At 43.1% G+C, this 27558-nt stretch overlaps 1 protein-coding gene across 3 annotated transcripts in view; it reads left to right on the top strand.

Annotated features, from left to right (window-relative positions):
* Nucleotides 1-2233: 2233 nt before the first annotated feature.
* plxna2 (plexin A2) overlaps nt 2234-27558 on the top strand; it is a 173157-nt gene continuing 147832 nt past the window's right edge. The window contains exon 1 of one of the 3 annotated variants that reach the window (XM_035958021.2): nt 2234-2371. In XM_035958021.2, the coding sequence (XP_035813914.1) occupies nt 2368-2371 (4 nt within the window). In that variant the 5' untranslated portion in view covers nt 2234-2367. Of the gene's footprint in view, nt 2372-2851; nt 3404-3858; nt 3878-27558 lie in introns of those variants that run through there. The other 2 variants (XM_023293175.3, XM_035958066.2) reach the window with 2 other exon arrangements.

Raw genomic sequence — 27558 nt, 5'->3', positions numbered from 1 at the left:
GCTTACACGGGTGAGAGAAGAGAAGGAATGGAGTTTCAGTGGAGTCGACAGGATGCCACATTCCCTCGTGATATCTTCAAATATGGCTAGAGGGAGAGAGAATTAAAGGCATCACAAGAGGCCCCTTTGAAACCTTCTAACTAAGTATAAAATCGCTGCACGTGAGCACTTTGATCAGCAGACGGTCAAGCAGAGGTCCTACCGTCGGCCATCTCTCCACATAACCACCAGGCGCCTCATTCCTGGCAACGTGCAAACCCCTCCACCTGACCACAATTTGATTTGCTCACTGAACTAATCTTCCTACAATTAAGCTTCGTGCGTTGCAACAACTGACCTCTCTGCATCTCCCATCACACATGCCCGGCAGCATCACTCCTCCTCTTCGCATGCAGTCGTCTGCCGCTTACATCCAGATATGAACGGTGGATACTACATATCACACATTCATATTTTCAGCAATTAACCTCCTCACCCAGTGTGGGCTCTGACTCCCCTGGGTTTCTCAGTTCATCTCTGGCTACTCGAGCCGGATTCCAAATGTAAACATAAATATAAAGTGACCGGTGGCTTGCCTCTCTAGCTGCACCCTAATGACCAATGATGTTTGCTTTGATTTCAGATCTGGGGTGGAAAGGCGCCAGGACTCCTAACAGCTGATTCCGATTAGAGGCTCGATCATCTTGACAGAGCCTTTTGCCATTCAAATCTAGACCGTGACAACGACATCTGTAAGTTATGAGTGTATTGATGAGCATTTGTTGTATCTTTGTATTGATTTAAGGTGATTGGAAGAAGGAAAGCATGGACCTGAGCATGATGCTCAGATGAGCACATATTGATATGAACCTGTTGGACTGCCTGCCACATAATGCTTGTGCATGTTGCTTGATAATAAAATTGAATTTAAGGAATTTTTAGATTTTACATAAATTTATATGTTAGATATAATGAATCAGAGTACCTGCAGAACCAGCCCCTTATATTTCTCATTTATTTTTTAAATGTTATAAATCTGAGCCTAACATTCTTCTCTTTTCTTGTCTTTTTCTTTTCCCTGTTCCCGAATCTGCAACTAGCCTCACTCACTCGATACGTGTCCTAAAGTGAAACATGACTGATAGAATCATACTGTATGTAATAACCAAGTTTCACCTTTCAAAATGGGTTAATCTATCATTTTTCCCTGCACTAAACAGGGAAAACCTCTTCCAGACAGTTCTGTGCGACCTGTTCTTTCGATATGAATTGAGTTATGTTCCAATCAAACAAATCACGGCTTGTTCCAAACAGGGCCATGAGTAATGGATTGAAAAAGTCTGTATTTGATTACCCCTGCCACCCAGGGTTGACTAAGATCCATTTGAGAGGCAGTGCAGTGGAATTCCAATATGGACACCCTCCAGCTATTGACCCTGTCTTTAAGTGGGCACTGTGCTTTTAGTGTACTTACACTGGTTGTTCCACATCTTCTTCCTCCTGGCAGTTTTGCAATACTTTTGATAGCAGACACTGGCTCCCCTTCCCCTGCTCTGCATTATTGATGCATCAGAGAATGTGGATAGCCTACTTTTGGTCATAACCCACTATCTGTGCATATCCAAGAAGGTAAGAGGTTTGTGTTTTAATCTTGTATAAACATTTTAAATTAATTATGTTATTATGATAGAAAAAAAACAAACGCATTGTGTTGTTTAAGTAGATCTAGTTGACGATCTCATTAAAAGAAGACTAAAAGTGGATACTTGGCAGCCAATATTAAGGTGACTGATCAAAAATGTATCATTTATGAATAATAATAATTGTAATGTGATAGATGAGTACTTGTCAGGAGCCTTTATAATGACATGAAGAAGCCCAAGGAATGTTACTCTTCATAAATTCGAAACTGAGAGAGCTACTTCTATGTGCCTTATATGTACAATTACTTCAAATATACTAAGTACCTGATTGAGGTTTTTAGCTCCAGCTGGAAGATACCTTGTCATTAAAGCTGTGGTACTTTTTTTTTTTTTAAGGAAAAGCTTCAAGGATTTAAGACAAAGTCTTTGTTTTTGTGATTACTATCTCCAAAGTTGGAACATTCCTGAGCTACTCAGCAACGCTGGTCAGTGATGCAATGAAAATAGAGATGGAGGGAGGGTAAAATCTAAAGCTGGTGAAAACAGAGGAGCAAAAAGGCAAAAATCATACAGGTTTAAGAGAGAGAAAGAGAGAGAGAGGGAGAGAGAGAGAGAGAGAGGTGCCTCTGGACAGAAGCAGGGTCACATTTTGGTCTATAGATGGCAGTGTTCTAACAGAAACTGATCCGGATGACAGTGTGCCACTGGTTGGCTTCAGTGTGAGCTGCGAAGACAAAATTCTGTGATGGGTAAGAAAATTTTTCTTTTTATGATGTGATGCATCTTTTGTATCAGTGTTTCATCTGTTTGGTCTGCGACAACGATTTCTAAAGAGACTGACAAAAATTTTAGTTGGTATAAAATAGGCAATTTAAATAGATGGTTTCCCAAACTGTAAATCATACATAGTAGCTTCAGTTAGAAAAGTTCGCAGCATCATAAGCTCAAATTGGATTTTTCCTCCCTTTTATTTTGGAAAAATGTTATTTTTCAGGAAGGGGGCTTGAGGAACTTGACCACAGCAGTATGTTTGGGAAAAGTCACTAGTGTTTGAATTATTTGTTTGTTTGTTTTTATACTTATCACACAAAATATTATTCTTGTGAATCTGTGCGTCGTGCGTAAAAGCGCCGTTCTTTTATTTATTCTGACTGTTTCTCGTTTGGGCGGAAACAGTTAACACCGTAATGAGCCGGAGTGTGAGGGGGCTGGGTTTAAACGCGCAGTGTGCCAGTGTACACACACTACTGTACATTGATGGAGCCGCCAGTCTCTGAGAGTCCGGCAGAGCCCTCCGAGAGAGCCACGCTGCGGGTCTGAGCCGACGCTGCGAAATTACCACACCGGCGGATGATGGCAAACCCGGCCACAGCTTCTCCGTAACCTTCATGAGCAGCACCGGAGGACGCTGAATGCCGACCTGAAGGAATGTGCCATTTCACTGACACGGTGTAGCAAAGTAACATTAGGAGGTCAGATCGGATGGTGGAGCCGCTGCTGCGAAGTTTACGCGCTGAATTCGCAATTACTCGCCGTAATGAATACTTGAATGAATGACGTCGCCGCTTAACAGGTTCCGCAAGCAGAAAGGCTGTTTGATCAGGGACTGGAAGAAGAATTGAATGTAAAATTCTCCGAGCAGGCAGACTTAGTCCCGATAGAGCTGTGTGTTTTTTTGGAAACCTTCTGACTGTGGATGTGAGTCTTAGCGCATCAGTTAAAAGCCAGAAGACAGCGCTGGAGGCATCAGGAGCACCGGGAGATCCAGTTTAAATGAGGAGGTGAGTGAGTGGTGATGAACACTGCTCGTTTGGGCTCAATCTGCTTTATAGGGTGCAAATATTTGCTTTTAGTGACTGTCAGACGTGCTACAAACCAAAAATACAGACTCTGTGTTCTGTAAAAAGGCTCATTTCCGACACTGCGGAGAGACAACTGAAGAGACATTTTTCATTTCGGGCTGCAGCCTCTGATAAGGTAGCTGCCTGTTTCTGTGTTTCATTGTATCGTTGCTCACACTTGATGCTGAGGTGTGATTATACATAATATGCAGTGTTTGTGCATTAGAGGTGTCCAGGCTTCACACACACTTGCTGCTGCTGGATACTTTACATCACTGCCATTTGTGCTGTATTTTCATTCATTAGGATTTAGCTGCCTCTTCATACATCACAATAATTGAGTTTCAACCTGCTCTGCAGAGAGGAGACTTCAGCTTTTGCATCATTCTTGCTTCTAAGCTTCTTCTGGTTTGTGTAAGTAAGATCTTGTTCTTCAGTATTTAATGAAGTTAGTTGACCGCATGAGTTGTTTTTAGCGTCTTTATGTTCTGCTGCTTGCAGTCACCACGGTGCTGGACTGTCGGGGCGATCTAGATTTGTTGACCTTGACTGTGAGCTCGATAATGACACAAGGATGCTCTTCTACACAGAGTCTGCATGTATTTTTAAGGAATACTCCGGACGAAACCATTTTTAGATGTAATATGCCGACTGGTAGCCGGTGCGGAACTGGACCTGTGTGTCACTGCAACAAGTGAACCATGAGTCTGTAGTCGGGGTGATTTTACACTGTTGAAGATCTCACTTTTTATTGCCGCCAAAACAGATAAACTGTGAATCAGTCTCATGAGGTCATTGCTCTGGTTCGAATGGTTTAAATTCTGTATTCCTATTTTCTGTTGCATTTGTTGTCGTCTTAAGAAGTCAGACTAAAAACCCAAATTTGAACATTATGCAGCAAGAAAACAAAAAAATTGATATAATGTTGCCAACTGCCATCAATTTAGGTTTCCAGATCGACTCTAGACATCATCTGTCCAATTCAGCAGATGCGCCTACAAATCTTCATTCTGTGTCAGACTGCCAGTGCAAGCACCCATGACAATAACTCTAAAGAAAATAAATGTTGTCCTAAGTAGAAAATTGCCTTACATTTGCATGAAAATAACTTACATCTGCCACGGCTGACGGGTAGCATATTAATCCTTCTGGCCGTGCAATCAAAACCCGTTCCTTCTTGGTGAAATCACATTTTTGGTGCATCTGAAGCGTGACCCTCTCACATAATTATTTTAATATCCATCTCAAAGTGAAACAGCAGTTTGACCCCAAAGCAACCACCAGGGTGGAAATTGCTGCCTTTGAAAGAACAAACCAGCACTCAGCATTGGTTTGATTATCACATACTGATTATATTCACCTAATTAACTCCAATCTAATGAAGAAAGAGAAACATTCTCTGATAGTGTGGAGCTGCCACCGTCCCTCTGACCAGTCGGCTTGTCAGCAGCTGTTACAGAGATCTATTATTACACTTTGACTCACATCTCTTTCTTTTTTTTTGCAATTTATGAGCCTATTGTTACCTGCTATGACTCAATGTTATTGCTGCTCACTGGTTACTTTGAAGATCATAAAGGAGAATTGTTGTTAAAAGTATTCCTGCGGTTGATGTTCTCAATCAATTCTGTGAGCAATAAATTGCAGTCTTTAAAAAAAAAAAAAAATAGAGGATATAAGCAGGGATGTTAAGAATTCTGCTCAATGAATCACTTTCAAGTAATGCCTTTGAAGGCACGTCATCCAAGAAAGCCTTTCGAGTACCGCAACATCACACATTCATCCAATCAATAAGGTTAACCTCACCAAGCTGGAGAGAAATTGCTTCGCCTGGACAAAGTTAGATCGAGCTTTGTTGATGTTTCTCTGCCACGGCTTCTCCACTTCACCTCTCTGTAGGGAACTGCAATATTATGATTGGATTTATGGTGACGCTGTGTGGTCAGCAAGGTATTCCCTACTTTTTATTTTCAATGCTCGAGTGATTTGTGCAAGGACTTCCAGATTCCCCTAGGAGAAATATTCAGTCTTGGTTCGTAGATTGATTTTAGTCAGAATTGTTTTTATCTCAACCCCAAACATTCATCTTGACTTTTGGAATTACAGTTGCTTTGTTTGTCTTGAGTGTCGTCTCTCATGTCCTTAAGAGGAACTGGTCCTCTAGTGTCCTCTGTCGATTGTTTGAAGAGGGTCTAACGCATCATAACGTTCTGTGCGAGCTCGTCTGTCACCACAGCGACCGCTGCCACCATCAGCACCTATCAGATTCTGCGACAAACTCTGCCGGCTCAAGAGCGTCCTCTGTTGATGAAGAGCAAAGAGCCCAAACAAGGAGCCGAGTTAATTAATCGGGCCACAGTTTGCTCGCACAGCCTCTCTCCACTGAGGGCCTTCTCCGCTAAACAACTGTGGTGACATTATTAACTTTTTTCTTTGTCACTGCATGGTTTGCTACTGAATGAGTTGTTACTGCTTTTCTGTGTGCTGTGTCACCACCAGCGTTCACACAGCACGCTGCTCGCTCCTCTATGGATTCCCCCCTTAAGGCAGCCAGACTCACCACAGTTTAGCTTGAGAGTTTCTGACAAGTCGCTACGCATGCAGGCAGAATCCTTGACCTATTTCTTAATGAGTGAATACTGCAAATGTGCTCAGCGGCTGTGTATTCTGAACACCCCCCACCATCCCAACTGTCTTTCGCCTCCACGCACACACAAACACACGGACACATGCAGATAATGGTGCTTTTGTGAGTTCACTGACACATTCTCCCATAGATATAGGTCCTCCCTTTCCTATCTGCTGAAGTGTACAAATAGTGAGTGTTTGTTTTAATGCAATTGGCCTCCTGTCTTCCCTCACTGTGGGCTGTTTATCTGAACCTCTCAACTGTCCAGCTGTCACAACAGAGATCTCAATCTCCTTGACCCACACACGCTCCACTCACTCAGCCTTGTTATGCACATGTTTGTGTCTGGAATCCGTATTTATGGCGAGTGCGCGCATGTGAGAATTGACACAGCAGAGATCTGGATCTGTGGTGACAGTGATCAAGTGGAGTGCAGCCAGGGAGAACATTTAGTCTGAGAAGGGGTTTGGCTTCAGTGAAAAAGCAGAAGATCACAGCCACCGCTTTTTCTCTTCATCCACTCAGGCGGGCTGCTCGGTTTACATCTTCTGCGCTCGCTGTCGCTCCTCTGGATAATAATTGTAAACAACATGGGTTTTCTACCTGTCTCTGATGCTTCAAGCGGCGGATCCTGCAGCGGAGATCGGTTTCTCTAGGCGATGATTATTCTAACAAACGCTCTTTTAAAGCTGTTGTGTGTTGATTCAGGAGTGTAGGAACTAAAAAGCCTGGCACTCTGCATGCGGTATAAGATGACGCTACACTTCAACGCAGTAGTTGTGATACTTAGATATTGGGCAGGTGTCAAGCTAAATTTGGCAACTGACATTGGAGAGTTTTCACAATGTTACAACATGATAGCAATATAACATATGTTAGAAGGCAAAGCAAATTGATTTTCAGACTCTCTTCAATGCATAAATAAATGTTGGATCTCTCTCTTAGAAAAATCTGATTTTTCTTTTATTTCGTCCAAAAAGTCCTAGTTAATACCCTGTGGCTGTATTCAAATACATTTGGTTAAAATGCTGCCTTGATCATTCAACACTCAATCTGTCCTTCTGCTTTGTGCCAAACAGTGCATTCAAGTGTGAGTTAATTGGCTCAGTCTCAACCACCTCTCATCCACGCATATCCTCTTGTTAAGATTTGAAACGAACACATACTTTAAACATATAGATGTCATACCTCTTACATACATACAGAATTCCTCTGAAATTTCCCACACAATAGCAGATGTTAGAAAACACCACAGGGCTACATTTAATGGTCTAGTCATGCTGCTGTAGCTGTTTTCATCATCTTGAGTAGTTGTGCGTGTAGCCTTCAGTGACTTATTGAATCGTTGAAACCATTTTAAATTGATGACTACAGGCCACTACATTGTTAAGTAGCAGCTTGCCCAGTATGAGCAACACATAGCACAGAGTGCAAAAATCAATGCCACTCTGCATTTCATTTTTCATGGTACACAGTGAGACTGTATCTTTTTTTTTCAACACTGTGAGTACTTGAAAGAAAAAAAGGCCACCTTTTCTGCTGTAGTGGTTGTCATGCTGGGATTTTTTTTTTCTGTGATGGGCCTGTTGAGAGAGTTTGTTTCCCTCCATTCCCATCAGGCTGCTGGCTGTTTTTTTTTTTTTTTGCTTGCAAGAAGAAGGCCGCATGTGTGTCCACAAGCTCCCAGACAGACTCCAGCCAGTCTCATCAGAGGACCAACAGGGAACGTTAACAGTCGTCCCTCTGCCTGGTGCAGCCGTGGCCAGTCCAGATCCTGCTCTCTCTATTGATGGCAGCAAGTTAGCAATGAACCCCAGTGTGCACTCTGCTGTCCCAAAGGCTTGCCAGCTTGCTGAAACAAAGCCTTTTGTAGGGCCACTAAATCCAACAGATGGAGAAATGGACAGTAAATGAAAGTAGAGGGAAAGGGGAATAAAGGAATTTAGCAGAGCATGTTTGTGGGTAGGCATTTAGGCTGCTCCTTTGGGAAGCCTAACACCCTCACAATGCAATACTGGCAGAACTTAAACGTTCTCTCGTTGACATGCTGCAAGAGCGGCTTTTGGGCCCCTGTGTGAGCGTAGAAGTCAGGCTGCTCACGAGGGCTCTCCAGGGCCTGGGAAGCCTTTATTAAGATGTTAATAGAACAGCCTTCACGACGCATTTCCATGGGACAGGATGCCTCGCCTCTGCCATTCTTTAGTGCCTCAGTCTGCCTGCCACGATCATCAGTCTCTCTCCTTCACACAACAGCCTGTTTAGGCATTCAGCCCCATCTCCACATTCCCCTGCCCAGGCGCTCTCACTCTTTATCTGATCTCTGCTGTCACAAGCCATCCTATGTGCAACAAAATTACGCGATGCCCGTGATAAGGGCAAGAATCCTGGTACAGGGACCCGTAGAATAACAAGTCTGGCTGTTTGTTTGTCACTGATCTTCACACCGGCTGGAAGTCAGACTGCCACCTCAGCAAGCCATGTGAAGGCTCTTATGATTTTTTTTTTCCCTTCTTTACTGTCAGCTGGTTATTCACTTCCAAATCACTACCTACATCTCATCCCCTCGGTCGCCTTGGTCCTCAAGCTGCTCCCAAGGTTGACCAGTGCAGCCTGAGAAGCTTTATCAAACAACAACAGCAATATAAAAGAGATACAAGAAAGACCTCAGGCTTTACATACAAATACCTTGACTTCATTCTCATGAAAGCCACTGGATGTATTGTCTCTACCGTTTTCTCTTTTCACATCCATTTGAATATAAGTCAGTTTAGCCTGGCACCATCAATAATCAATTAGCTGGTGTCATGGGAGGATGTGCGTTTTTGTTTGGTGGAAACTCAACAATAAGTGAGCAACAAAAGGGAGCTGGAGAAAGAAGCAGAGTGGGAGGGGGGCTGTGATTAGACGCCAAGGGGCAGCTGTCAGGAGCAGATGACAGTGTGTGTGTGTGTGTGTGTGTGTGTGTGTGTGTGTGTGTGTGTGTGTGTGTGTGTGTGTGTGTGTGTGTGTGTGTGTGTGTGTGTGTGTGTGTGTGTAATTTGTGCTTGGCTGCGTGCGTTTGTGTCCATTTTAATTTATTTTTGTTTGACTGCGTGGCACATGTGCCATTTGCGTGGGTGCACGGTGCCTCTGTGTGTGCTGGAGATGAGACACCAGGGTAGGCAGCGAGGGCAACATCATGCAGCGCTGCCCACACTGCCCCCTGGTGATGAGGATGCCCCTGCCTGCCACTGTCGCCATGGTTACCGCAGGAGAAGGGGTGCAGACATTGCTTGTCTAGTCTGCTCATGTGCCATAGGGGAGCCCAGCCAACGGCAGCTTTGTCCCTCTACTATATAAACTGCTGCCCAATTACAACTAGAACCACTTTCAACTCAAAGAGGCCTAATATCCCAATTACCTCTCTGTGCTATTTCAAAGCAATGTGTAATTTTCTTACAAGATTGACTCATGTCAGTATTTGCCCTGGATTACAAAATCCAGTAGGTCACTCTTTTTACATTAAATTAATTCTCTGTGTGCTTATTGCACTAAATTTTCTTCTTATGAGTTTAGAGGCAAAACGCCACAGCGATTTCCCTTCTGGTCTCTGAGGCTCAGTGACATGTAGATACCTGCACTTGTGCTCTCTTCATTGTTACTATTTTGCAGTCAGCCGTGGCCTTATCTGGGTGGATGGCTTCTCTCAGTGTGAGGCAGGAGCCTTAGGTTTTCGTCAGCCCTCTGCAGAGGGGAGAAGAAAAGAAAAGGGGAAATAAGGCCTTCCAAATTCATTCCTGAGTCAGATAGCAAGCAGAAAAACTCTGTCTGGAAAAGTCCTCCCCCTTCCTCTGCTATCTTGTTTCTTCTCTCACGCATACACACGTCCTCCTCACATCCTCTTGATTAACTTTTTCCACTGTTGTAGACCAAAGTAAATTGTGCTAAATTGATGATGAAAGACCTTGAAACTCCCACAACTTCAGAACATAGAATGTGGCCCACTGTGGCGTCTTATTTCCCTGCAATGTTGATAGAGGCAAACAGTCATACAGAACGAGTCTGCCTCTGCTTTCAAAATGACATATGTGACTGAAAAACATGAAGGGTCTGTATTTCTTTTGAATTCAAATGCTTGATCAGGTTCTAAAGGTACTAGGAAGGCAGATTTAAATGTTTCAAGAAAAAAGTTTGGACTAAAGCTACTGCCGCCAGTCGTACAACTCCAGACTCTTTACTTTGGCCCAAGGTGATTTATAGTGTCCAGGCCAGGGGAAATGAGTTTCCCCTCTGGGAAAAAATTTATGTTTATGCATGAATACATGTCTCTGATCCACACACTGAAGCCAGCGGGAGAAAAGGGATGAAAGGTACTTTAAAAGGGAGACAGCTTGTCATAAAGCCCAAACATAGTCTGTGAGGACGTGTAGTTACTTTCTTGGCTTGCTCAGGGCAAAACAGTTAATAACACTTTATGAATGTAATTGCTTTTGTTGTTGATTTTGACCTCAGCCCAACCTTAAAGATTATAGCTTTGTACATCGTAAGCATAGGGCTTCGGAGAATGTGTGGGATATTGAGGATGAATAAATCCTGCTTTCCCTTTTATGCTTTTCTGTGAGCCTGTCTTATCAAATGAACTTAACTAAATGGCCAGTGTGAATCATGCTGTACAGTATTTATATTGTATTATCAAAGTGAATCTATCGGAGGGGAAGTTGGATGTTGTTGTTTCACCACTCTTGCTTCCTAGTGCCCTTTGCTATCAAAGGGAAACACTGCATGTACTCAGCGGAACAGCGGGAGCTCGCCCAGACAGACGCATTATTCTTCCTCTGTCATAACCAATGAAATGTGAAACATGACAGCAGCATTTTCATGTAACCTACAAAGAAAACTATTAACGTCGAATAGACGACATGATGTGGTGTCATGCCATGCAAAACAGATAATCAAAATTCAGTACATTTTCACACATCAGCTGTGTTGTAAGTCAGAAACATTGTCCTCTCTGTAGTGTTTAAGGATCGGGGTATCTAAGACAATTATTCTGAGTGTGACAGCCAAGCCTTTTTGCAGCGGAGGACTTGAAATCCCTGTGTTGTCCGTGAAGATGTTGATTAAATATGACTGCTCTGAAACATTTGCCTGCCTGAAGGAGGCAGAGGTAAAGGAAGGGAGGGGGAGTCAGAGAGTGAAAAAAGCAGGGACGGGGCAAGTTTGTACTTGAAAGCAATGAATGAGCATCCTTTCTTGTCTTAATCTGCAACAGTTAGGGATTTACACTATGGGAGCTAATGCTGTTAACCATTATGTACACAGAGGGTGCATTCAAAGGCTATTTGACGTGTTACTGCCTCAATTTTACCAGACGCGCCTTTATTTTTTCATTCATCTCACACAAGAAACAAGAGTAAAGCTGGGAATTAGGAATATTTTTCTCATTGCAGAAGGCATCTCTGAGCTTGTAGGAACAATGTTTGCTGTTAAGTACTTTGCACAAGCCTCATTGCCTTTGTTGCCGCAAGTCCTCCCCCACATTTCTCAGAGAACATGTTCAACCTGACAGGGGTGAATAGGTGAGGTGAATTTGCATTGTATTACAAAGCATGCACTATGTTTCCTGCATTATTTTTTGTGAACATAGTGTTGAATGTAAACAATTTGCTCTTGCATGATTTTAAGTCCCTCAATGAATATTTTTATCCACAATTTATTTACAAATCGCAGAAGAGGAGGCTTTGAGGGGTACAACTGAGCACCAATCTCAGTTTAGTTTTTCCAAAGCTGGTGATTAGCAGCATACAGTGTCGTCTCCTCTGTGTCCGTCCTCCACCCTCTCCTCTGCCTGCTCTCTTCATTTTTTCCTGTCTATTTGGGGGTGGAAGCGAGGCAAACAGTGAGCTGGGTGGAGGCATGCCAGAGGGGACTGGCATGTGGCTTAGATGCTGGGGAATGTCAGCATATTTTTGAATTCACCTATGTTTTGGGACCAAGGCTTGCATTCTGCTATGCATCCTCAAACAACAAAGAAAATTAGAAGATAGACTTTTGAAACAGGGAGGGGCTGCTGGGCAACATTTCACTGGTGAATAGATCCAAAGTACACATAAGCATATTCTCAGTCATTTGAGTGCGTGTACACACACATTCTTCCCACAATGTAAATCTGTCATGGATTCCTTGTGTGCTGACATTGACAAGCCTGATAAAGGACAACTTGTCTTTGTTTATTTTGCCAAGGCTACGGTATTTGTGGGTTGTGTTGTACAAAGCGCTAGTAGCTTCAATGGCTTAAGGTCTGAAAAGCTGAAATGTAGTGTGTCTGCTCACCCGACTCCCTGAGGTGCTGAACATGTACAGTAGCTTTGTGTCAAGGTAAACAACCCCTCCTGTCTTTGTACACTACTGCTACCAATCAGAAAAGGGAAAGCAAAGAAAACAGGGTAAAACTGTGACAGAAGGATTGCCAGACTGATTTAACTGCAGGAGTCATTGTTACGTTATTTTAGTGCAATTCCTTTAAAAAAACAGCACGGAAGCAACAAAGAAACCCATTTCTAACATAATGTGATATCTGAGCTGCTTGTAACATTTGGCAATAAAAGGTGTTTACAAGGAAAGCCTTTCAATGAAAGGGAAAGGAAAAGAATTAGTTACAGAAATACTGCACAATCTAAAAAGCATTAGTGGCCCAGATGTATGACTTAATTTAACTGAAACACTGAGCAACACTGAGAGAAGTCATTTACAAGCTTGGTCTCCACTTGAGGAAGATACTGTCATTGATAATTCATGTCAGTGAGATGGCCTGTCTACATAAGAGAGGGATTTTTCTGATTCAAATGATCAGAATGTAGTGTGCCAGTAAAAAGTACTCTTGACTTCTCCTTCCATTTGCCTATTAACATTGAATCATGGTCAGTTTCATTTGAATTTTTGTCAAGAATTTACCAAAAAACATGACAAAATGAAAACAGATTTTTATGAAGTAATGTAATTTATTAAGAAAAAAAAAGAAAATGCATAAATTGGTCTAAATCGGGACTAGCAAGGGAGGCCATCAAGACACGTGACTTACAAGCGTCAGTGGCTTTGAGAGACTGCATACAACAACTGTTGCCTAGTCTTAACCAGTCAAAGCTTTATGGGAAAGTGACAAAGACACAGACACTGTTATACTGTTATGTTAAATCTGAAGTCAACTGGAAAAAGATTTTTTGGTGTGAACAAAGTTGAACTTTTCATCCATCAGACTAGATGTTATGTTTGGTGGGCACCAAACACTGCACATCATTACGAACATAGCATCTCCACCGTGAAGCATGGTGGTGGCATCATCATGATGTTGGGATGCTTCTCAGTTGTATTCCCTGGTGGCTTTGTAAAGACAGAGGGTAATGTAAATGAAACACAGTATAGAGAAATTCTGGAGACCTGGTGCAGTCTGCAAGAGAAGTGCGATTTGGAAGAATTTCTCTTCCAGATGAGACCTATCCACACAGGTGTAATGCTGTTATTGAGGCCAAAGGTGCATGTACGAAATACGGACTTGAAGGGGGTAATGTAGAAGAGTCTTTTTGTAAATTCTTGTCAAAAAAGCTTAAATAAATTGAGTATGATTCATTGTTGAAAAGCAAAAGAAAGAGAAAACGTCCAATGGAAGCAAATACTTTTTGTTGGTACTGTACATGTTGGATGTATATGACCAACCTTTAAAAAGATAGCCACAATAAATGCCTGTCAAGGACAAACTGGCACCTTGGCCCAGCTGGCTGATACAGAGGAGTCACTCTTAGTACTCATTGCATTCCCACAGCATTCTAAGCATCTGGTACAAAACAAAAGAATAAACAGGGAGGTCTGGGATTTTTACTTTTTGATACGGTGTCAGACAGGAAGTGGAGAGGAAGCTGGAAGGGAGGGACGGAACAGGAAGGCAAAGCTGTTTTTGTAGAAGTGGAGGGTGCTGTGTGCCAGACTGAGGTATGACTAAGTGACACAATTTGCAACGGGTTGGTAAAAGAAAACAGAGGACTTGGAAATATCTGACAATCTCGCTGCGCTTCGGTGACTTCACAGGGTATGCAGCAGAGGCAGGTAGATGATGTAGGTGTGTGTGGAAGTGAATTACTCCAGACTAATGGGGAAAACTCTCTCATTCACCCCTAGTTGGTCTTAGCCAGACTGAAACAGCAGCGAACCAACCACCAAGTGTCCTAATTAGCCCACTTCAGCATGTTAGTCTGCCCCAGCTGCTCCTATTTATGTTACTGATGAAATGCTGAATGGGGCTTTTTTTTCCCCTTGGTTACATTTTCTCGAGGGTAGCAAACAGTCGATTTATATCGTTTTTCTCTTTCCTGTTATTGCAGTTTTTCACTGGAGTATGATTATATGTTTTCCCTACTGCTGATGCAGTTTATGGGGAGCGGCAGCAGCAGGGTTGTATTGTTTGGCGTAAAAGGGTGACTGCCAAGCACCCTACCCCATGTTTTGCCTCCCCATTTCCCGCAACTAGGAAATGGCAGAATTTGCTAATAGAAGGAAATACTCAGGCAACCCACTGCTGTGTTTATGCTGACTCTTAATGGGAGCGTCAGTTTCATCATATTCTCTGCCATAAAATACTAATGTTTGAAAGATTTCAGTTGGACGTAGAGGGCCTGGCTTGTTTGTCGAAGCCTCATTTTTCTGCTTCACTAAACACGTGGCCCAGTATGATCGCTTTTAAAGCAGTCAAGCCACAGCGTCCCTCTCAGCTTCATCTTCTATGTGTGCGGCCTAAGGAAAAAAGTTAATGCGAGGTAGAAGCTGCCACAGAGGAATTCAGATTGCCTGGGTTTGGCATTGGTCACACTGACCAAGCATGGGAATGCTTCTTTCTTTGATTTATTTTCAGTTATTATTGCTCTGTCTGTTCTTGTTCTTTAGTGCTGACTTTTTTTTTCCCCTCTTCCTTTTCCTATTTCCTTCTCTCCACTTTTCATTGCTCCATTTCACACCCCTCTCTCTTTGACTATATGTCTTTTTGTCTCTCTCCGTCTTGCACTGTGGGATTTGGTCCCAGCCTGCCTCACTTCCTTAACAAAGAAATTGATGCTAATTTTAATCATCTTACGAGCAGAGATTAGTCTTTGATCAAACTTAATGCCCACAACGCAACTGCTGCATTCAGCTTGGAAAGGCGACAGAGGCTGTGCTTGTAAATGTGATTTGGAGAATAAAGCAAGGCAGCGTACGCCACCAGAGTTGCTACACTTAAGCCCTTTATGCAAGTGTTTCTCCTGCCCAACATTTTGCATGCAGTTAAAGCACTGTAAGAATTACAATCAGTTTTATAGTAGAGCTGAATTTAGACAATTCCTGCTATGAATGTCAATGTTTTTTTCTTTCTGAAGAACTGCTTATGCACATGCAAGTGTGTGTGATTACATCGGTGATATGCTTTCCAGAGATCCAAGCCTCCTCACTTAGCGACTACAACAAGATGTAGTATGAGGAGAATTCTGACAGACAGTTGTGTGAGGCTCAGCGGCCACATATAAAAGATGCTCTCCAGTGTCTGTCAGAAGAATATAGATGGCCGGACTGTCTCTATGTTGTATCTACAGCAGGGCAGGGGACAGACTCAGGAATCTCTGGTCTGTGAAAATGAGTGTGAAGCACTTATTCCCAGGTTCACTGATGTTGTTGCCTGGTTGTCGTAGCTCTTCATACAGCTCTGATACACTTGGAGCAGCTCTGTCAGTCAGGAAGCATGTACAGTATAGGCTTCACACATATCCACTTTGCCACTGTTCCCTCAGTCACCTCTATCTCAGTTCAGGTTGATTGTCTTTCCTTGGTTCACCAACAAGGACAGATCTCTCACATAGAGTAACTGCTGGTGTAATGACTAAAGAAAAGAAGGGAAGGAAAGTGGAGGTTGGATGCAAGTAATAGTCACTGCGCAAGGTTTTTCAGTGTTGGCTGGCCGCTTAAGTCCATGGGGCCATTTTTCTTGTCCCTTCTGCCCCTGTGACTTTGAACATAATGACTACTGGATCTCTTCCCATTTGGATTCTTTACTATTCTCTGTAGATCATGTTGGTTGGGGATGATAATGCTCATACAAAGGATGCATCCATCTCTTGTGTACAAAGCAGCACAATAGTCAACCTTCACAGCAATAGTGGATAATACCATGAATTGCTACTGCTTTGCCAGCATGCTATTTTCATCAAAGGCCTTCTAGGTCACCGTGACGTTCCTTCCTTCCACCTTCCACCTCCCTGCTGCTCACCCATCTTAATAGAAGCAGCTGTGGAACAGTCGTGCCACATGTGTAATAAATGTGCTTCACTGTATTCTGTGCATACCTGTACTCCAGGGCATAAGCTATATGTCACCGCTGTGAACGCTAGCCTTTCTGTTCTTTTTTGCTGAGTTTCAAAAACGTCCCCTCTGCTTTTTCATATATAAAGATAAAATGCAGGGCATTTAAGTGTAGAGTCTGTGATTCTGGAGAAAGATTGATGATATTTAGCTATTTCGCATATTAGATGGTTAGCATGTGCCAGATTTACCGCCCCTTTCACATCCACTGCCCCCTATCCCTCCATCTCCTCTACCCTCCCTTTCCCCCTGTATGTTCGTCCTCGTGCACAGGACACACTGACATAGTGTTGAGGGTCGCTCTGAGACTCTTTCTTTGTTTCACATGTGCAGCTATTCCTGTGTACAAGCAGCAGATTTTTTTTCGACACGTGAAACAGACAGCATATGGAGGTATTCACTGAATTTGACAAAAAATTAATTGAATTAGTATTGCTAACTCTACCTGTAAAGTGTCTCTTACTGAAATTTGTTTGTACTTGTTCTGTTTCATAATTTACTTGTGCATTTATATTTGGCAACATTTCTAGCAGTCTTCCTAAAACATTTGTGTGCACTGATAAAAAAAAAAAAATTGCTTGCTGTGCTGCTCGACTCTCAGGACACTGAGTCACAGGAAACCAGCCAGTGCTGATTTTCCACCGTATCCCAGCCAGCACTGCGTCCTGTACGGGGTTCACACAGAACCGGCCGGAAGGCATGCGTGCACACTTCAGCACTGATCCAGCCAGTCACTCACTCAGCCAGCCAGCCAGCCAGCCAGCCAGCCAGCCAGCCAGCCAGCCAGCCAGCCAGCCAGCCAGCCAGCCAGCTCGCTCTCTGAGTTCCATCCCATCAGTCCTGTCCTGGCATGGCCTGGCAGCAGCTGCTGTGCTCCAGAGGACAATAAGGTGGATTTTTATACACCCAGCATGCGCAAGACTGAGTTAATGCTTACTGCAGCGCTCACTACTGTTTTATTATTCATATTCATTGCCAGTCCTAGTTGGACTTGCATACAAATGTAGTGTAAGCTTTTCTCTGGGCTGTGGTCTGTGGCAGCAGTTTTGTAACTTTGCTTTCCTATGTGCTCGACTTAAACCACTTCTAGATGTTTTCAGAAAGCATTCTAAACCACTCACTGAGAACTGTTGAGGTTAAGCACTGTTTCACTCTTTCTCGCCATACTGCTCATGAATTGGTCTTTCAGAGATGTAGCCAATACATTACTTACGTCTCACTTCTTTGCTCCGTAAACCCACAGATTTCCTAGATTTATTTATGTGAAAGTCCAGGTTTTCTTTTTTGCTGTGGAAAATATGACACATACAGGTCCCATTCATCCCCTTACTGCCTGCTGAAGTAACTATAAAGTTGGCTGTACGCACACAGAGAGATGAGTACCATTGTTCTCTTTTGTGGTCTGCGCTGCACAGAGTCTTCACAGGAACCACTATATTCTGCTTGCTAGGCATGTATCCTTCTGTGTGAGTAAGCACCCAATTTCCTCACCACATGCTGTTATTGCTTCTCATCCAAAGGGAGATTGGGCTAAGTAACTAGCCGCAGACTTGATTTTGTGGTGTTTTATCACCTCTGATGAAATTAGAGGGGCCTCTACCAGGATGAAGTAGAGAGAGAGAAACAGACTGATGGAGCAGGAGAGAGGCTGAACCCTTTGCGACTGTGAGATAACGCATCTGTTACGTGTGTCTCAGCAGAGAGGTCCTGCGAATAGGCTTTAATGGTCCTCAGACAGTAGCGTGGATTTGAGAGGCAGACATTATGCCTGGGGTCAGAGCAGGTCTTGAACACAATGAGTAAAGGTTTCCTTCCTCCCGTAGAGGTTTACATAACCACTATAATAACCGAAATGTACTTTAATGATAAGGTATTTTAGCAAATGATGAGTGAAATGTTTTTACAGTCTATCTTTCAGTGCTCAGGCTGTCGGTTTTCAAGTGTTACCGTAGCTACTTTGAACAGACATCATAAACACTTCATTCTTCATTTTTTTCACATGACGTCTTATCTGTGCTATTATTTCACTAAGGCTGTCTGACTTTGGTCAGACTCTAATGTTCGGCCCTCTTTGACGTTTAATCGAGTTTGGAGAGAAGACAGAGGAACAGACAGTGTGAGGACAAGGCCAGATGTTTGTACTTTTGCACTCAGTCTGGAAGGAAGAAGAGCGGGTCGTTGGGGTTAGGCGGCTTAACTCCTCGCAAGTGCTTTCATTGCAATAAGTCACAGCCATGTGTGTGAGATAAGGTAGCCAAGTGTGTGCATGGAGCTGCTGCTGACCCCGAGTGGGACTGTGAGAGGACTACGACCTGCCCTGAAGCTTGGACTGGAGGAACAGGGGCAGGTCAGGTTTCTAGTGCAGCAGTAGGAAACGGATCGCGTCTGAGGAGAAGTATTTGTTTTAACAGTCTTGCTGTGTTTGCTAAAATTTCCGTCAAGGAGCATGGCTAGCTGTAAACATTATTAACCCGGCAGAGCAGGTCCCAAAGAAAACTATCCTGGACGTGCACACTGACAAACAGAGCAGCAACTTGTGTCAATGCATACATACTAACTGCAGCTGTAGTCACCTTCAGTCAACGCCGTGGCAGCTGACATGAGCAACTGACTAATTCCTGCTATGTCATTAGACTGAAAGCTGACTGACAAGGTTCATGAAGGGGCGATGGCTCACCATAGTGTATAGTTTTTTTTCCTTTCCATGCCAGTGCTTTGCATGCTGCCAGCAAACTGTTCCAGAGTTCAGTGCAGTGAGGGAAACAGAGGTTACACAAATTCTACTGTCATGTTAATTGCATTGACAGATAATTGATTTCAGTTTGGATAGACCTACAGCTGGACAGTAAGTGTTCACAGTCACATGTTTCTCTTGCATCACAGTTCCTGTTCGTACTGTTCTCAGTTAGATCATAGCCCTGCTCCATGGATAATGTATGTCACCATGCTCAAAAATAGGATTCCTTTTTAAGAACTGACCAGGGACAACAGAGGGAAATTAGCATATGAAGTTAACTTTGGCTCATTTACAGTTATTTTTCTGTTATTCAGTGAGCACTGTCCTTGTTAGATATGTGAACACACAGAATTAAATAACCTCTAAGCTACCTTGCCTGTATAGTATCTTATCTCTAAACCTTATAGCATTCCATGGCGATCTTTCAGTAGAAGAGTGTGTTTCCTGCTGAATTTCTAGTGCCTGGTTGTTAGCCAACCCAGAGTAGCCTCATCCTTTCAGCCAGTGTGTGATTAAAGAGCTGAAGGCAATATCATACAGTCCTTAGATGAAACAGTAGCAGCAGAAATTGAAGGGATTACTTTGACTGACAGGATTCCCATCATTTTTTTTCCTCCCCCAGAAAACTCTTATATAACCATTCCGGATTTTTGGCTGGCGTCTGCTGAGTGAAATAACAGGTCTCATTGTCTAATGACTGGATGTAGTATACATTTAGACCAAAAGAATAGTCCTATCCAGATTTTTGTTCACCTCCCTCTCGACATGTTCCTGCTCTCCTCATTCCTCTCGGCCCCCCTCTCACTCGAGTGTGCCAGCCAGGCTGTGCAAATTTGCTCCAGATAATAGTGGACACACCATGCCAGCTTCTGGAGTTGTGGCTGACGCTGTGGCTGTAACGGCTTGTTACCCAGCTGGAGTAATGACTGTATGGCTCCTTCTCCTTCCTACTTTCCTTCCTTCCTTCCTTCCTACCTTCCTTCCTTCCTCTTCTCCTTTGAACACCCTGCTCTCCTTGTCCTTCTTTTCATCTCTCCCTGTCACACTAACCACTGACAGTTTTTTTTCCTTTCTTTTGTCATTCTTGCTCATTTTCACAGGCCATCATTCACAATTTCCGTCCCCTTATCTAATTCCCGTCTTGCTGTATTTTATTGCTCGCCTTCCCCCCTTTCCCATTCCCTCCCTACTCTTCCCTCTTTCCTTAATCCCTCCGGCAGTAGTCGCCTTGGCCACTGAGCCCTGCTTCAGCGTTATGATCTCGATGAACAAATGATGAAGCGCATGACTGGGGAGCGAGCGAACACATGAGGTTATGCTGTATGCGGCTGCTGAAACGGAAGCCATTTTTTAACGTGATCTTCATTAGTCTGCTTACAATGTTTCACACACGCTCTGATGACACACTCCATGGAACGAGTACTTAATCTCACACATTTCAGCTCACTTGCAGAGCGGTTTGGTGGTGTTTAACTGCGGATTTGGCATGATTATTTGACAGAAGGTTCAGTCCGTTGGTGCTTTATTCCGATTGGGCAGCTGTACACCAAAGGTCAGGGTCCGGGCTTTGTTTAGCAGACTGCAGCTACAAGCAGATAACACCTCTGCAGGGAGAGTCTGTTGATAAAGAAAACAAATACATCGACACAAACCAGTGCACATAGGCGGACACATGCTATGATAATACTAGTTCTTGCATGCACCCACACAACCACATGCACACACCAGTTGTGCTGCGGCCTGACCTTGTTTGGGTTAATGTCATCTGTATCTTCCTGGCCTGGCTGCCCTCACCATGGTTAGTCCTCTCTCATTATGTCTGACTCTACAGTGCATTAATGACTTACAGTTTATGTAATCTGATTGCAGCAAGGCCAGATGAACTGAGCCATTCATTCATTTCATTCCAGTCTACTCCACACAGGACGCACAATTGCCTGCTCATTCAGACCAATGCCCCTCTGGCTGTCCTTTGCACCTGCTACCTGGTGCACCAGCCAAGTTCTTCACTTTGCCAAGTCCATTTGTCTGCTCCACCAACTCTTAAATGTGCTATAGGATTTGGCCAGAAAGTAGCCTCAGATGTAGGAAGTGCAATGTGGAAACTTTAGTTGACAGTTTAAAAGAGTGGCTTTCCTCAACGGCTGGAAATGTATCAGGTCATTCATAAAAATCAGTTGAATTTATTGTACTTGCGTGTGTCATATGTACACAGTGCAACAAAGCACACAGGTGGCGGCAATGCTATGTGTCTGTATACTTCCTGTCTTTAATAATTCATATGGACATGATTCATTTTCAGATACACCAACCACCGAAGCACACCACATCTGCTTTACCTTTCATGTTGTGCAGTTCCATCCCACCACATAGAGCTTTCATTACATCACTATATTGACTTTCAAAGTGACAGCATGGTGCAGCATTGGTAACGTGCGTCAAGAATAGTTAAGGTCTTGCAATTTGATAAAATGTATATGGTGTCAGTCAAAGAACCCGGTTCAGTTCCACTCTGTATATGAGCTGAGGTGAGATATCTGATCCTGTGGTCTCCACTGACAACTCGCTCTGTTTGTTTTCTTCGCCCGTCGAGGATTCCTTCTTCTCTCACAGATCCCTTTACAGTTCAGATTTATGGAAATGCCTCCTAATAGAAATCTGCTTTCACCAGATGACAGACAGCGATGATGAGTCGTACAGCACGTAGCTACTGTTGGTGGGACTATGAAGATCACGCCTCAGAAATCAACCTCCAATTAAATAGTAAAAGAACACAGAGGCTGTTAGTTGTGTCAGCGGAAGCAAGTATTGAGGAATAAAAGGTGGGGGAGGTAATTTATGTTCATCTATGCTGAATGTGTGTCTCTTTCTATATGTGCGTGTGACTTTGATTGTGGGTGTGGTAATGTGCATGTCTGCGTTTGTGTAAGAGTGAATGTGTGCTTGCTTGCGTTTTTGGGGAAGGTGGCAGCTGTGGGAGGGGAAACAAAAATCATTAGAATAACAATGACACTGTAATCTCTCTCAGTGGATGATATTGGTTTAAGGCGTAATAGCGGCATGTGTTTTCTCAAACAGAGTTTGTGAGGTGGGAGGGGGGGAGCGCTGCATAGACAGGGTTAAAGGGAAAGATTAAACACACGTGCCCATGTTTGTATTCACGGATAAGCAGCTATGCCGAGACTCGACTTTTCTTGTGTCATGGTGACATGGAGCATCTCAAGACGTGTGTTGGGTGGGGTGTTTTTTATTAATCCTTTACATGCTTTCATTGGAGTAATAGCTGAGAAGCTGAGGCAGAATTAAGTTCTGTGACTGCTTTCAGTGGGTGCAGTTCGGTGAAATGCGATTGAAGGCTTCGCTGCAGGCATCTAAACTCAGATGGTCATGAGCAAGTACACTGATATGGGTCACTAACAAAGATAGTGCTGTTAAACACTGAATGCGAACTGCTCGGTTAGAGTGCCCTTAGAGCACATGCTTAATTGTGGACAAGTGCGCATTAATTTACTATGCACCACTAAACTGCAGCTTTTAGCCATAGCTCAGAGCTTCGCGCTTATCATGTCAAAAGAAAAACAAAAACAACACGGTTCATGAAAAGGTTGAGTTTAAAATTTGCGGGATGATGGATTTAAATGATCAACGTCACTGCCTGCACTGCTGTGATGTTATGAGCAAGCCATTGTAATAGTAGTGTCACAGCAGTTTCCTCCTTGTTGATTATTAGAGTCCATCAATGTGATGGAATTTGGAATGAAGGAAATATTATGTATAATCAAGTACCTCCGACACCACAGCACAAGAAACCAGACAGTGAAATGATAGTAGTTACTAGAGGGCTTGTGGTTTCTGAGGGTGTTGTTCTGCTGCTTTGCTATTGTGTCATTTCCTTGTGGTGGCTGGAAGGATGGATGGATGCAGAATAGTTTTCTTGGAAGCTGACAGATAGTACTGGCACTGGAGCAGAGAAATCCATTTCCTATTGAGACAAAAGAATGTATAAATATAACTCCAGCTCAACAACACAACATGCCAGTGAGTCTTCTCATTATCTCTGCTCTTGATAGCAGCAAAGAGAGAAGACTAATGGACTAACCTCTGCCGCTAATGCTTTTTTATAGGCTCCTATAGAAGAAGATCTCCCTTTAGGGAAGATTAAACTTTCTATTTTTACTGTGCAGTTGGTTGCATTCACTGAAAAGGTTGCCAGGCAATGAGCAAAATGTAAAACAATTTTAAACCCTTCACTTCACTTGACTAGCTAGTTTTTTGTGTTTCATTCCAAATTGTCTCTTTGATTTGCAGCATATCACTTTAACTTAAGCATTTAGATTTCACGCTTTACATTAATCGTTCAGGGAATAACACATTAATCCATAGCATGAAATTACAATCTCCCATTTCCTTTTTTTATCCAACAACAATGGATTTAGCACCGTAAACGGATTTGGTTTATGTTCTTTATCTTCTGCAATACAATTGCTGTAAATATGAATTTAAGAGATCAAGCAAATTTGGCTGCATTGTTAAGAAGCTTAGTATGTTGGGACAAAAAGAGAAAAAAATAAATGAAAGCACAAAAGCAGAAGACCTGCTGCCTATTCTAGGGTGATAGAGGTTTAGTGCTAGTCCCGCTCCAGAGGACACTTCCTAAACCTCATCCTCTCTTGTGTCAGTCCGCTGGCTGCTGGACTGCCCTCAGGCTGTTGTGACTCTCAGTGATGGTTTGCGTAGCTTATCATTTTGCCGTTTCTCACTTCTTCATTCCATGCGTATCCCTTATGCTGCTTAGCATCTTTCAATTCACCACAATGCAGTTCCTTTGACCACGGCTGGCGTTGTCACTGCATCATGCCCAGTGGCTGGGGAAATCACCAGCTCTTGAGCAAGGGACCCACAACCAGACACAGCGACAGCACACATGCAGCCAGTGGGACCAGTTTGTTTAACAAGCACTCAGAAGCAGCCTGGCTGAGTGTGCCAACACAGTGTTTTGTGTGCCTGACTGTTCATTATGAAGGGGAAGTTTTGCAAAAGCTGTCTTTTCTCCAAGCCATGATCACAGCTTGCGTGTGTTGGAATGAGAATTCTTTCCTGTCTCTCTTGACTTGATGCTCTTCTTTCTTTGCCTTGCATTTCTGCCATGGAGATTGTCAGATGAGCGTTACAATGAAAATCTACTGACTATGTCCATAAAATGTTGAGGATATCATTTTAGGCATTTCATATTCTGATGTGATATTACACACTGGGGCAGCTGACAGTTTGTCATCAGGTCAATCTGTCTTTCTGTCTCAGTGCCAAGGCCACAGTTGCGATACGTCAACTCACTGAACTTATTTCAGAACTAGGACTTGTTGTATTTGGTGTTATCACAGGCAGACAGACAACTCTTTATCTTGTGGTGAAATACTACCAAGGTTCAGTTATTGTTGGAGTCACAGCGCTAGTGTCAAAAAAATAGTGAACACCTGTGAATAGTGGCAAAAAAATTCAAATAAACACGATGACTTATATATGCAGCAAATAGCTTAAAATGCAGCTGTTGCTCTACCTTCCCCGCAATTCTATTCCCTGCTCATTAAGCCATGCCCTCCGCTTTTTCTAGGTCAGTAGGTGACTATGTTTAAGTATGAATCACTCCTGGTTGCATTTATATGTTAATTTCGGTGTCTGTAATTCTGACTCCTCATAAACAAAAGACAGACATGGCTTTGAACTAAAGAACAGAAGGGCTGATCTGGTGTTGTTCTTATTCTTTTCAAGTCTACTCCTCAGCTGGATAATACTGAGAAGTGTATGTCAAGTGCAACAAAGAGTTGGTCATGCAATCAGCTTAAACAAAGACTTCATTCCCCGTGTTACCGAAAGCAATATGAATGGATACCCTTTTTGGTGCCTTGTTTTTACACCATTCAGTCACTCTTTCTTTCTCTGCCTCTGCAGCTGTTGCCACAACATGAGAGACTGATGCATATATTTGTCCCAATGACTGGGGAAGAGGCAAGAAAATAAAAAAAGGAGAGGAAGAAAAGATGGATGGGAGTAAATGTGTACACATATACGATTAAGGGGCGGGGGTGTAGCAAAAGCTCTAAAGGGCAAAAGGCTGTGGGGCTTGAGCAAAAAGCTAGCTCAGCAAGAGGCTGATTATGCCACCAAAGGGCTCCACTTTGCACATCTAGCATGTACAAACTCAAACAAAGGAGCATGGCAGCACACAGGCAGCTGAAAGTGAGGGAGGAGTCCGGCCCTCCGCTGCTTTTTTAGAGGCTGTGGCACTTTTATGACCATCTTCTGGGACAGAGCACCTCCCACACCTCCGCCTATACACGCACCATGAACAGCTTGACTGGGCCTTAGGACCTGTGTTTATGGACACATGGATCAATACATCTCCTAAGGGTGTATGTGGAGGACCGAGCTGTGTAGCATATTCATTGATCAGAGGGTGAAGGGTGGGACCCCGAGATGGCCCTTACCAGATTTGAAGAGAAGTCTCTGAGAGAGCTGACACGGTTCAGGGGGAAACCCAAATTAGCCCAGCAAATCAAACCTGCCTTCAACGCAGGTGCCGTCGTAGTAACAATAGTGGATGTTCAGTATCTCACCGTATAACTGTCGTTTCCTATCTTCAGTCGCAAGTGCTTGTTAATTCAAGGCGCAGTCGCTGATTATTCCAGCCACATCTTTCACCCTTGATTCTCTGTGCCCTCACTGCTGGAAATGCAAATCTGGAGCGTGACAAACGATGTAGGGCCGTCTCTGACACGTTCAAGCCCCTGGCGTCCCCATGTCGCTCCCCAGCTTACCTCCTCCAGCTCCACAGTAATTACCCTTGTTGGATCGCTACGCCTAATCATACTTGATTTTGGGATGCACTGCCATTCTCTCCACTTGTTAGCCCCTCACACTGCTTGGTTCTGATTGAGTACACTGATAATACTGAGGGAATGAGGCACACACACACACACATACTCTCACACACACATACACACAAACACACACATACTGTATATTCTGTTAACTGGTGTTTTTATGAGGCAGTTCTGTAAAGATCTAATACGGCGGCTGATTCATTTAAAGATGATTGTTGTGCCGCCAGTGATTAATCCTTTTATGATATGATCATGCTGGCAGGAGATAACCGGAATAAAAAAGAACAAAAATAAAAACCAAAAAAAAAAAAACCCAAAAACAACTGCAATGTTTAGAAAAAAAATAATTAATAGATTGTCATTCTGTAAAATGGGCCCCCTTAAAGAGCAGGGGAGCCAGGGGAGGGGTGTGTTGAAGTGGCTTCCAATTTGTTCTCAGTTTGTTCCAGTAATAAGATCCAGGCCTTCTTTTACATTGGAGGAGATAATTGACTCCTGGGGACAGACTGCATAGAGCTCCATCTTTTGGTTTATAGCACATAGAGAGATATCTCTGTGGCATGGTTGCATAAATTGCCGACTTTGCCTGATATATGTTTTTACTGATATATATGGAAAGGGGACAATTGATAGGGGTGTCAGCTGATGGGCCGTAGTCAGTGTAAAAATGTGAGGAATGGGGTAACTGTAGAAATTAAATGAGGTGGCTGATGTTATTAAGGATAGGAGAGCACACACAGTTCAGCTCTGTACTAATGCCTCTGGTCTGACATTTATTGTTGGATTTTTAATCAAAAGTCACATTTATGGTTATGGTATGGCCACTAATATTATTGTCAGTAAATTCATTGAATTTATTACAACCTTGTTTTATAGGTGAATGTATAAAAAAAATAATGAAATCCCTTATTTAACTGCATGCTATATGCTAATAAAACGTAGCTAGAATCAAGAATCTTTATTGTCATTGTGTTTCCACACAGCGAAATTTTGATTGGTGACTCCCAGCTATAGATTAAAGATAGAAAAAAGGCACATTATATACAAATAAAATAAAAATCCTCAAAAGATGGATTTTATATGTATATACATCTGATATAGAACAGTGTTAGAAGTTTTAAGCCCTATTTAAATTGACTTAAGATGCAATGAGTCACTGGCAAGTGTCCAAGGTTTTCTGTGGGCAATGTCTGCATCGGCTGTTGTTCTGTTCTTAGAAACCGCTTGCTCAGTGTGTGACAGCAGCAGTGTCAGTATGAGTCAGGTCAGGCTAATTTCCGTTGCTGTAACCTGCCTCTCTTTCCTGCATTGTCTTGCCCTGTCCAGTAACTCCTTTGGAATGTGCACCATAATGGTTTCCGCCCATTGTCTCTTTAAATCTCCACTCCCCTTCTCCACAGTTCCTCACCTCACTCAAGTTGACCCTTTTACACCTTTTTGCTTAGCAACAGCCTTTTCCATTTAGTAATGTGTCTTTCCATTGTGTGATACG

This window comes from Amphiprion ocellaris, chromosome 8, assembly GCF_022539595.1.
Source record: "Amphiprion ocellaris isolate individual 3 ecotype Okinawa chromosome 8, ASM2253959v1, whole genome shotgun sequence".
Classification (NCBI taxonomy): domain Eukaryota; kingdom Metazoa; phylum Chordata; class Actinopteri; family Pomacentridae; genus Amphiprion; species Amphiprion ocellaris.
The sequence above is the reverse complement of the archived record's forward strand: the minus strand, read 5'-3'. Positions and strand labels throughout refer to the sequence as shown.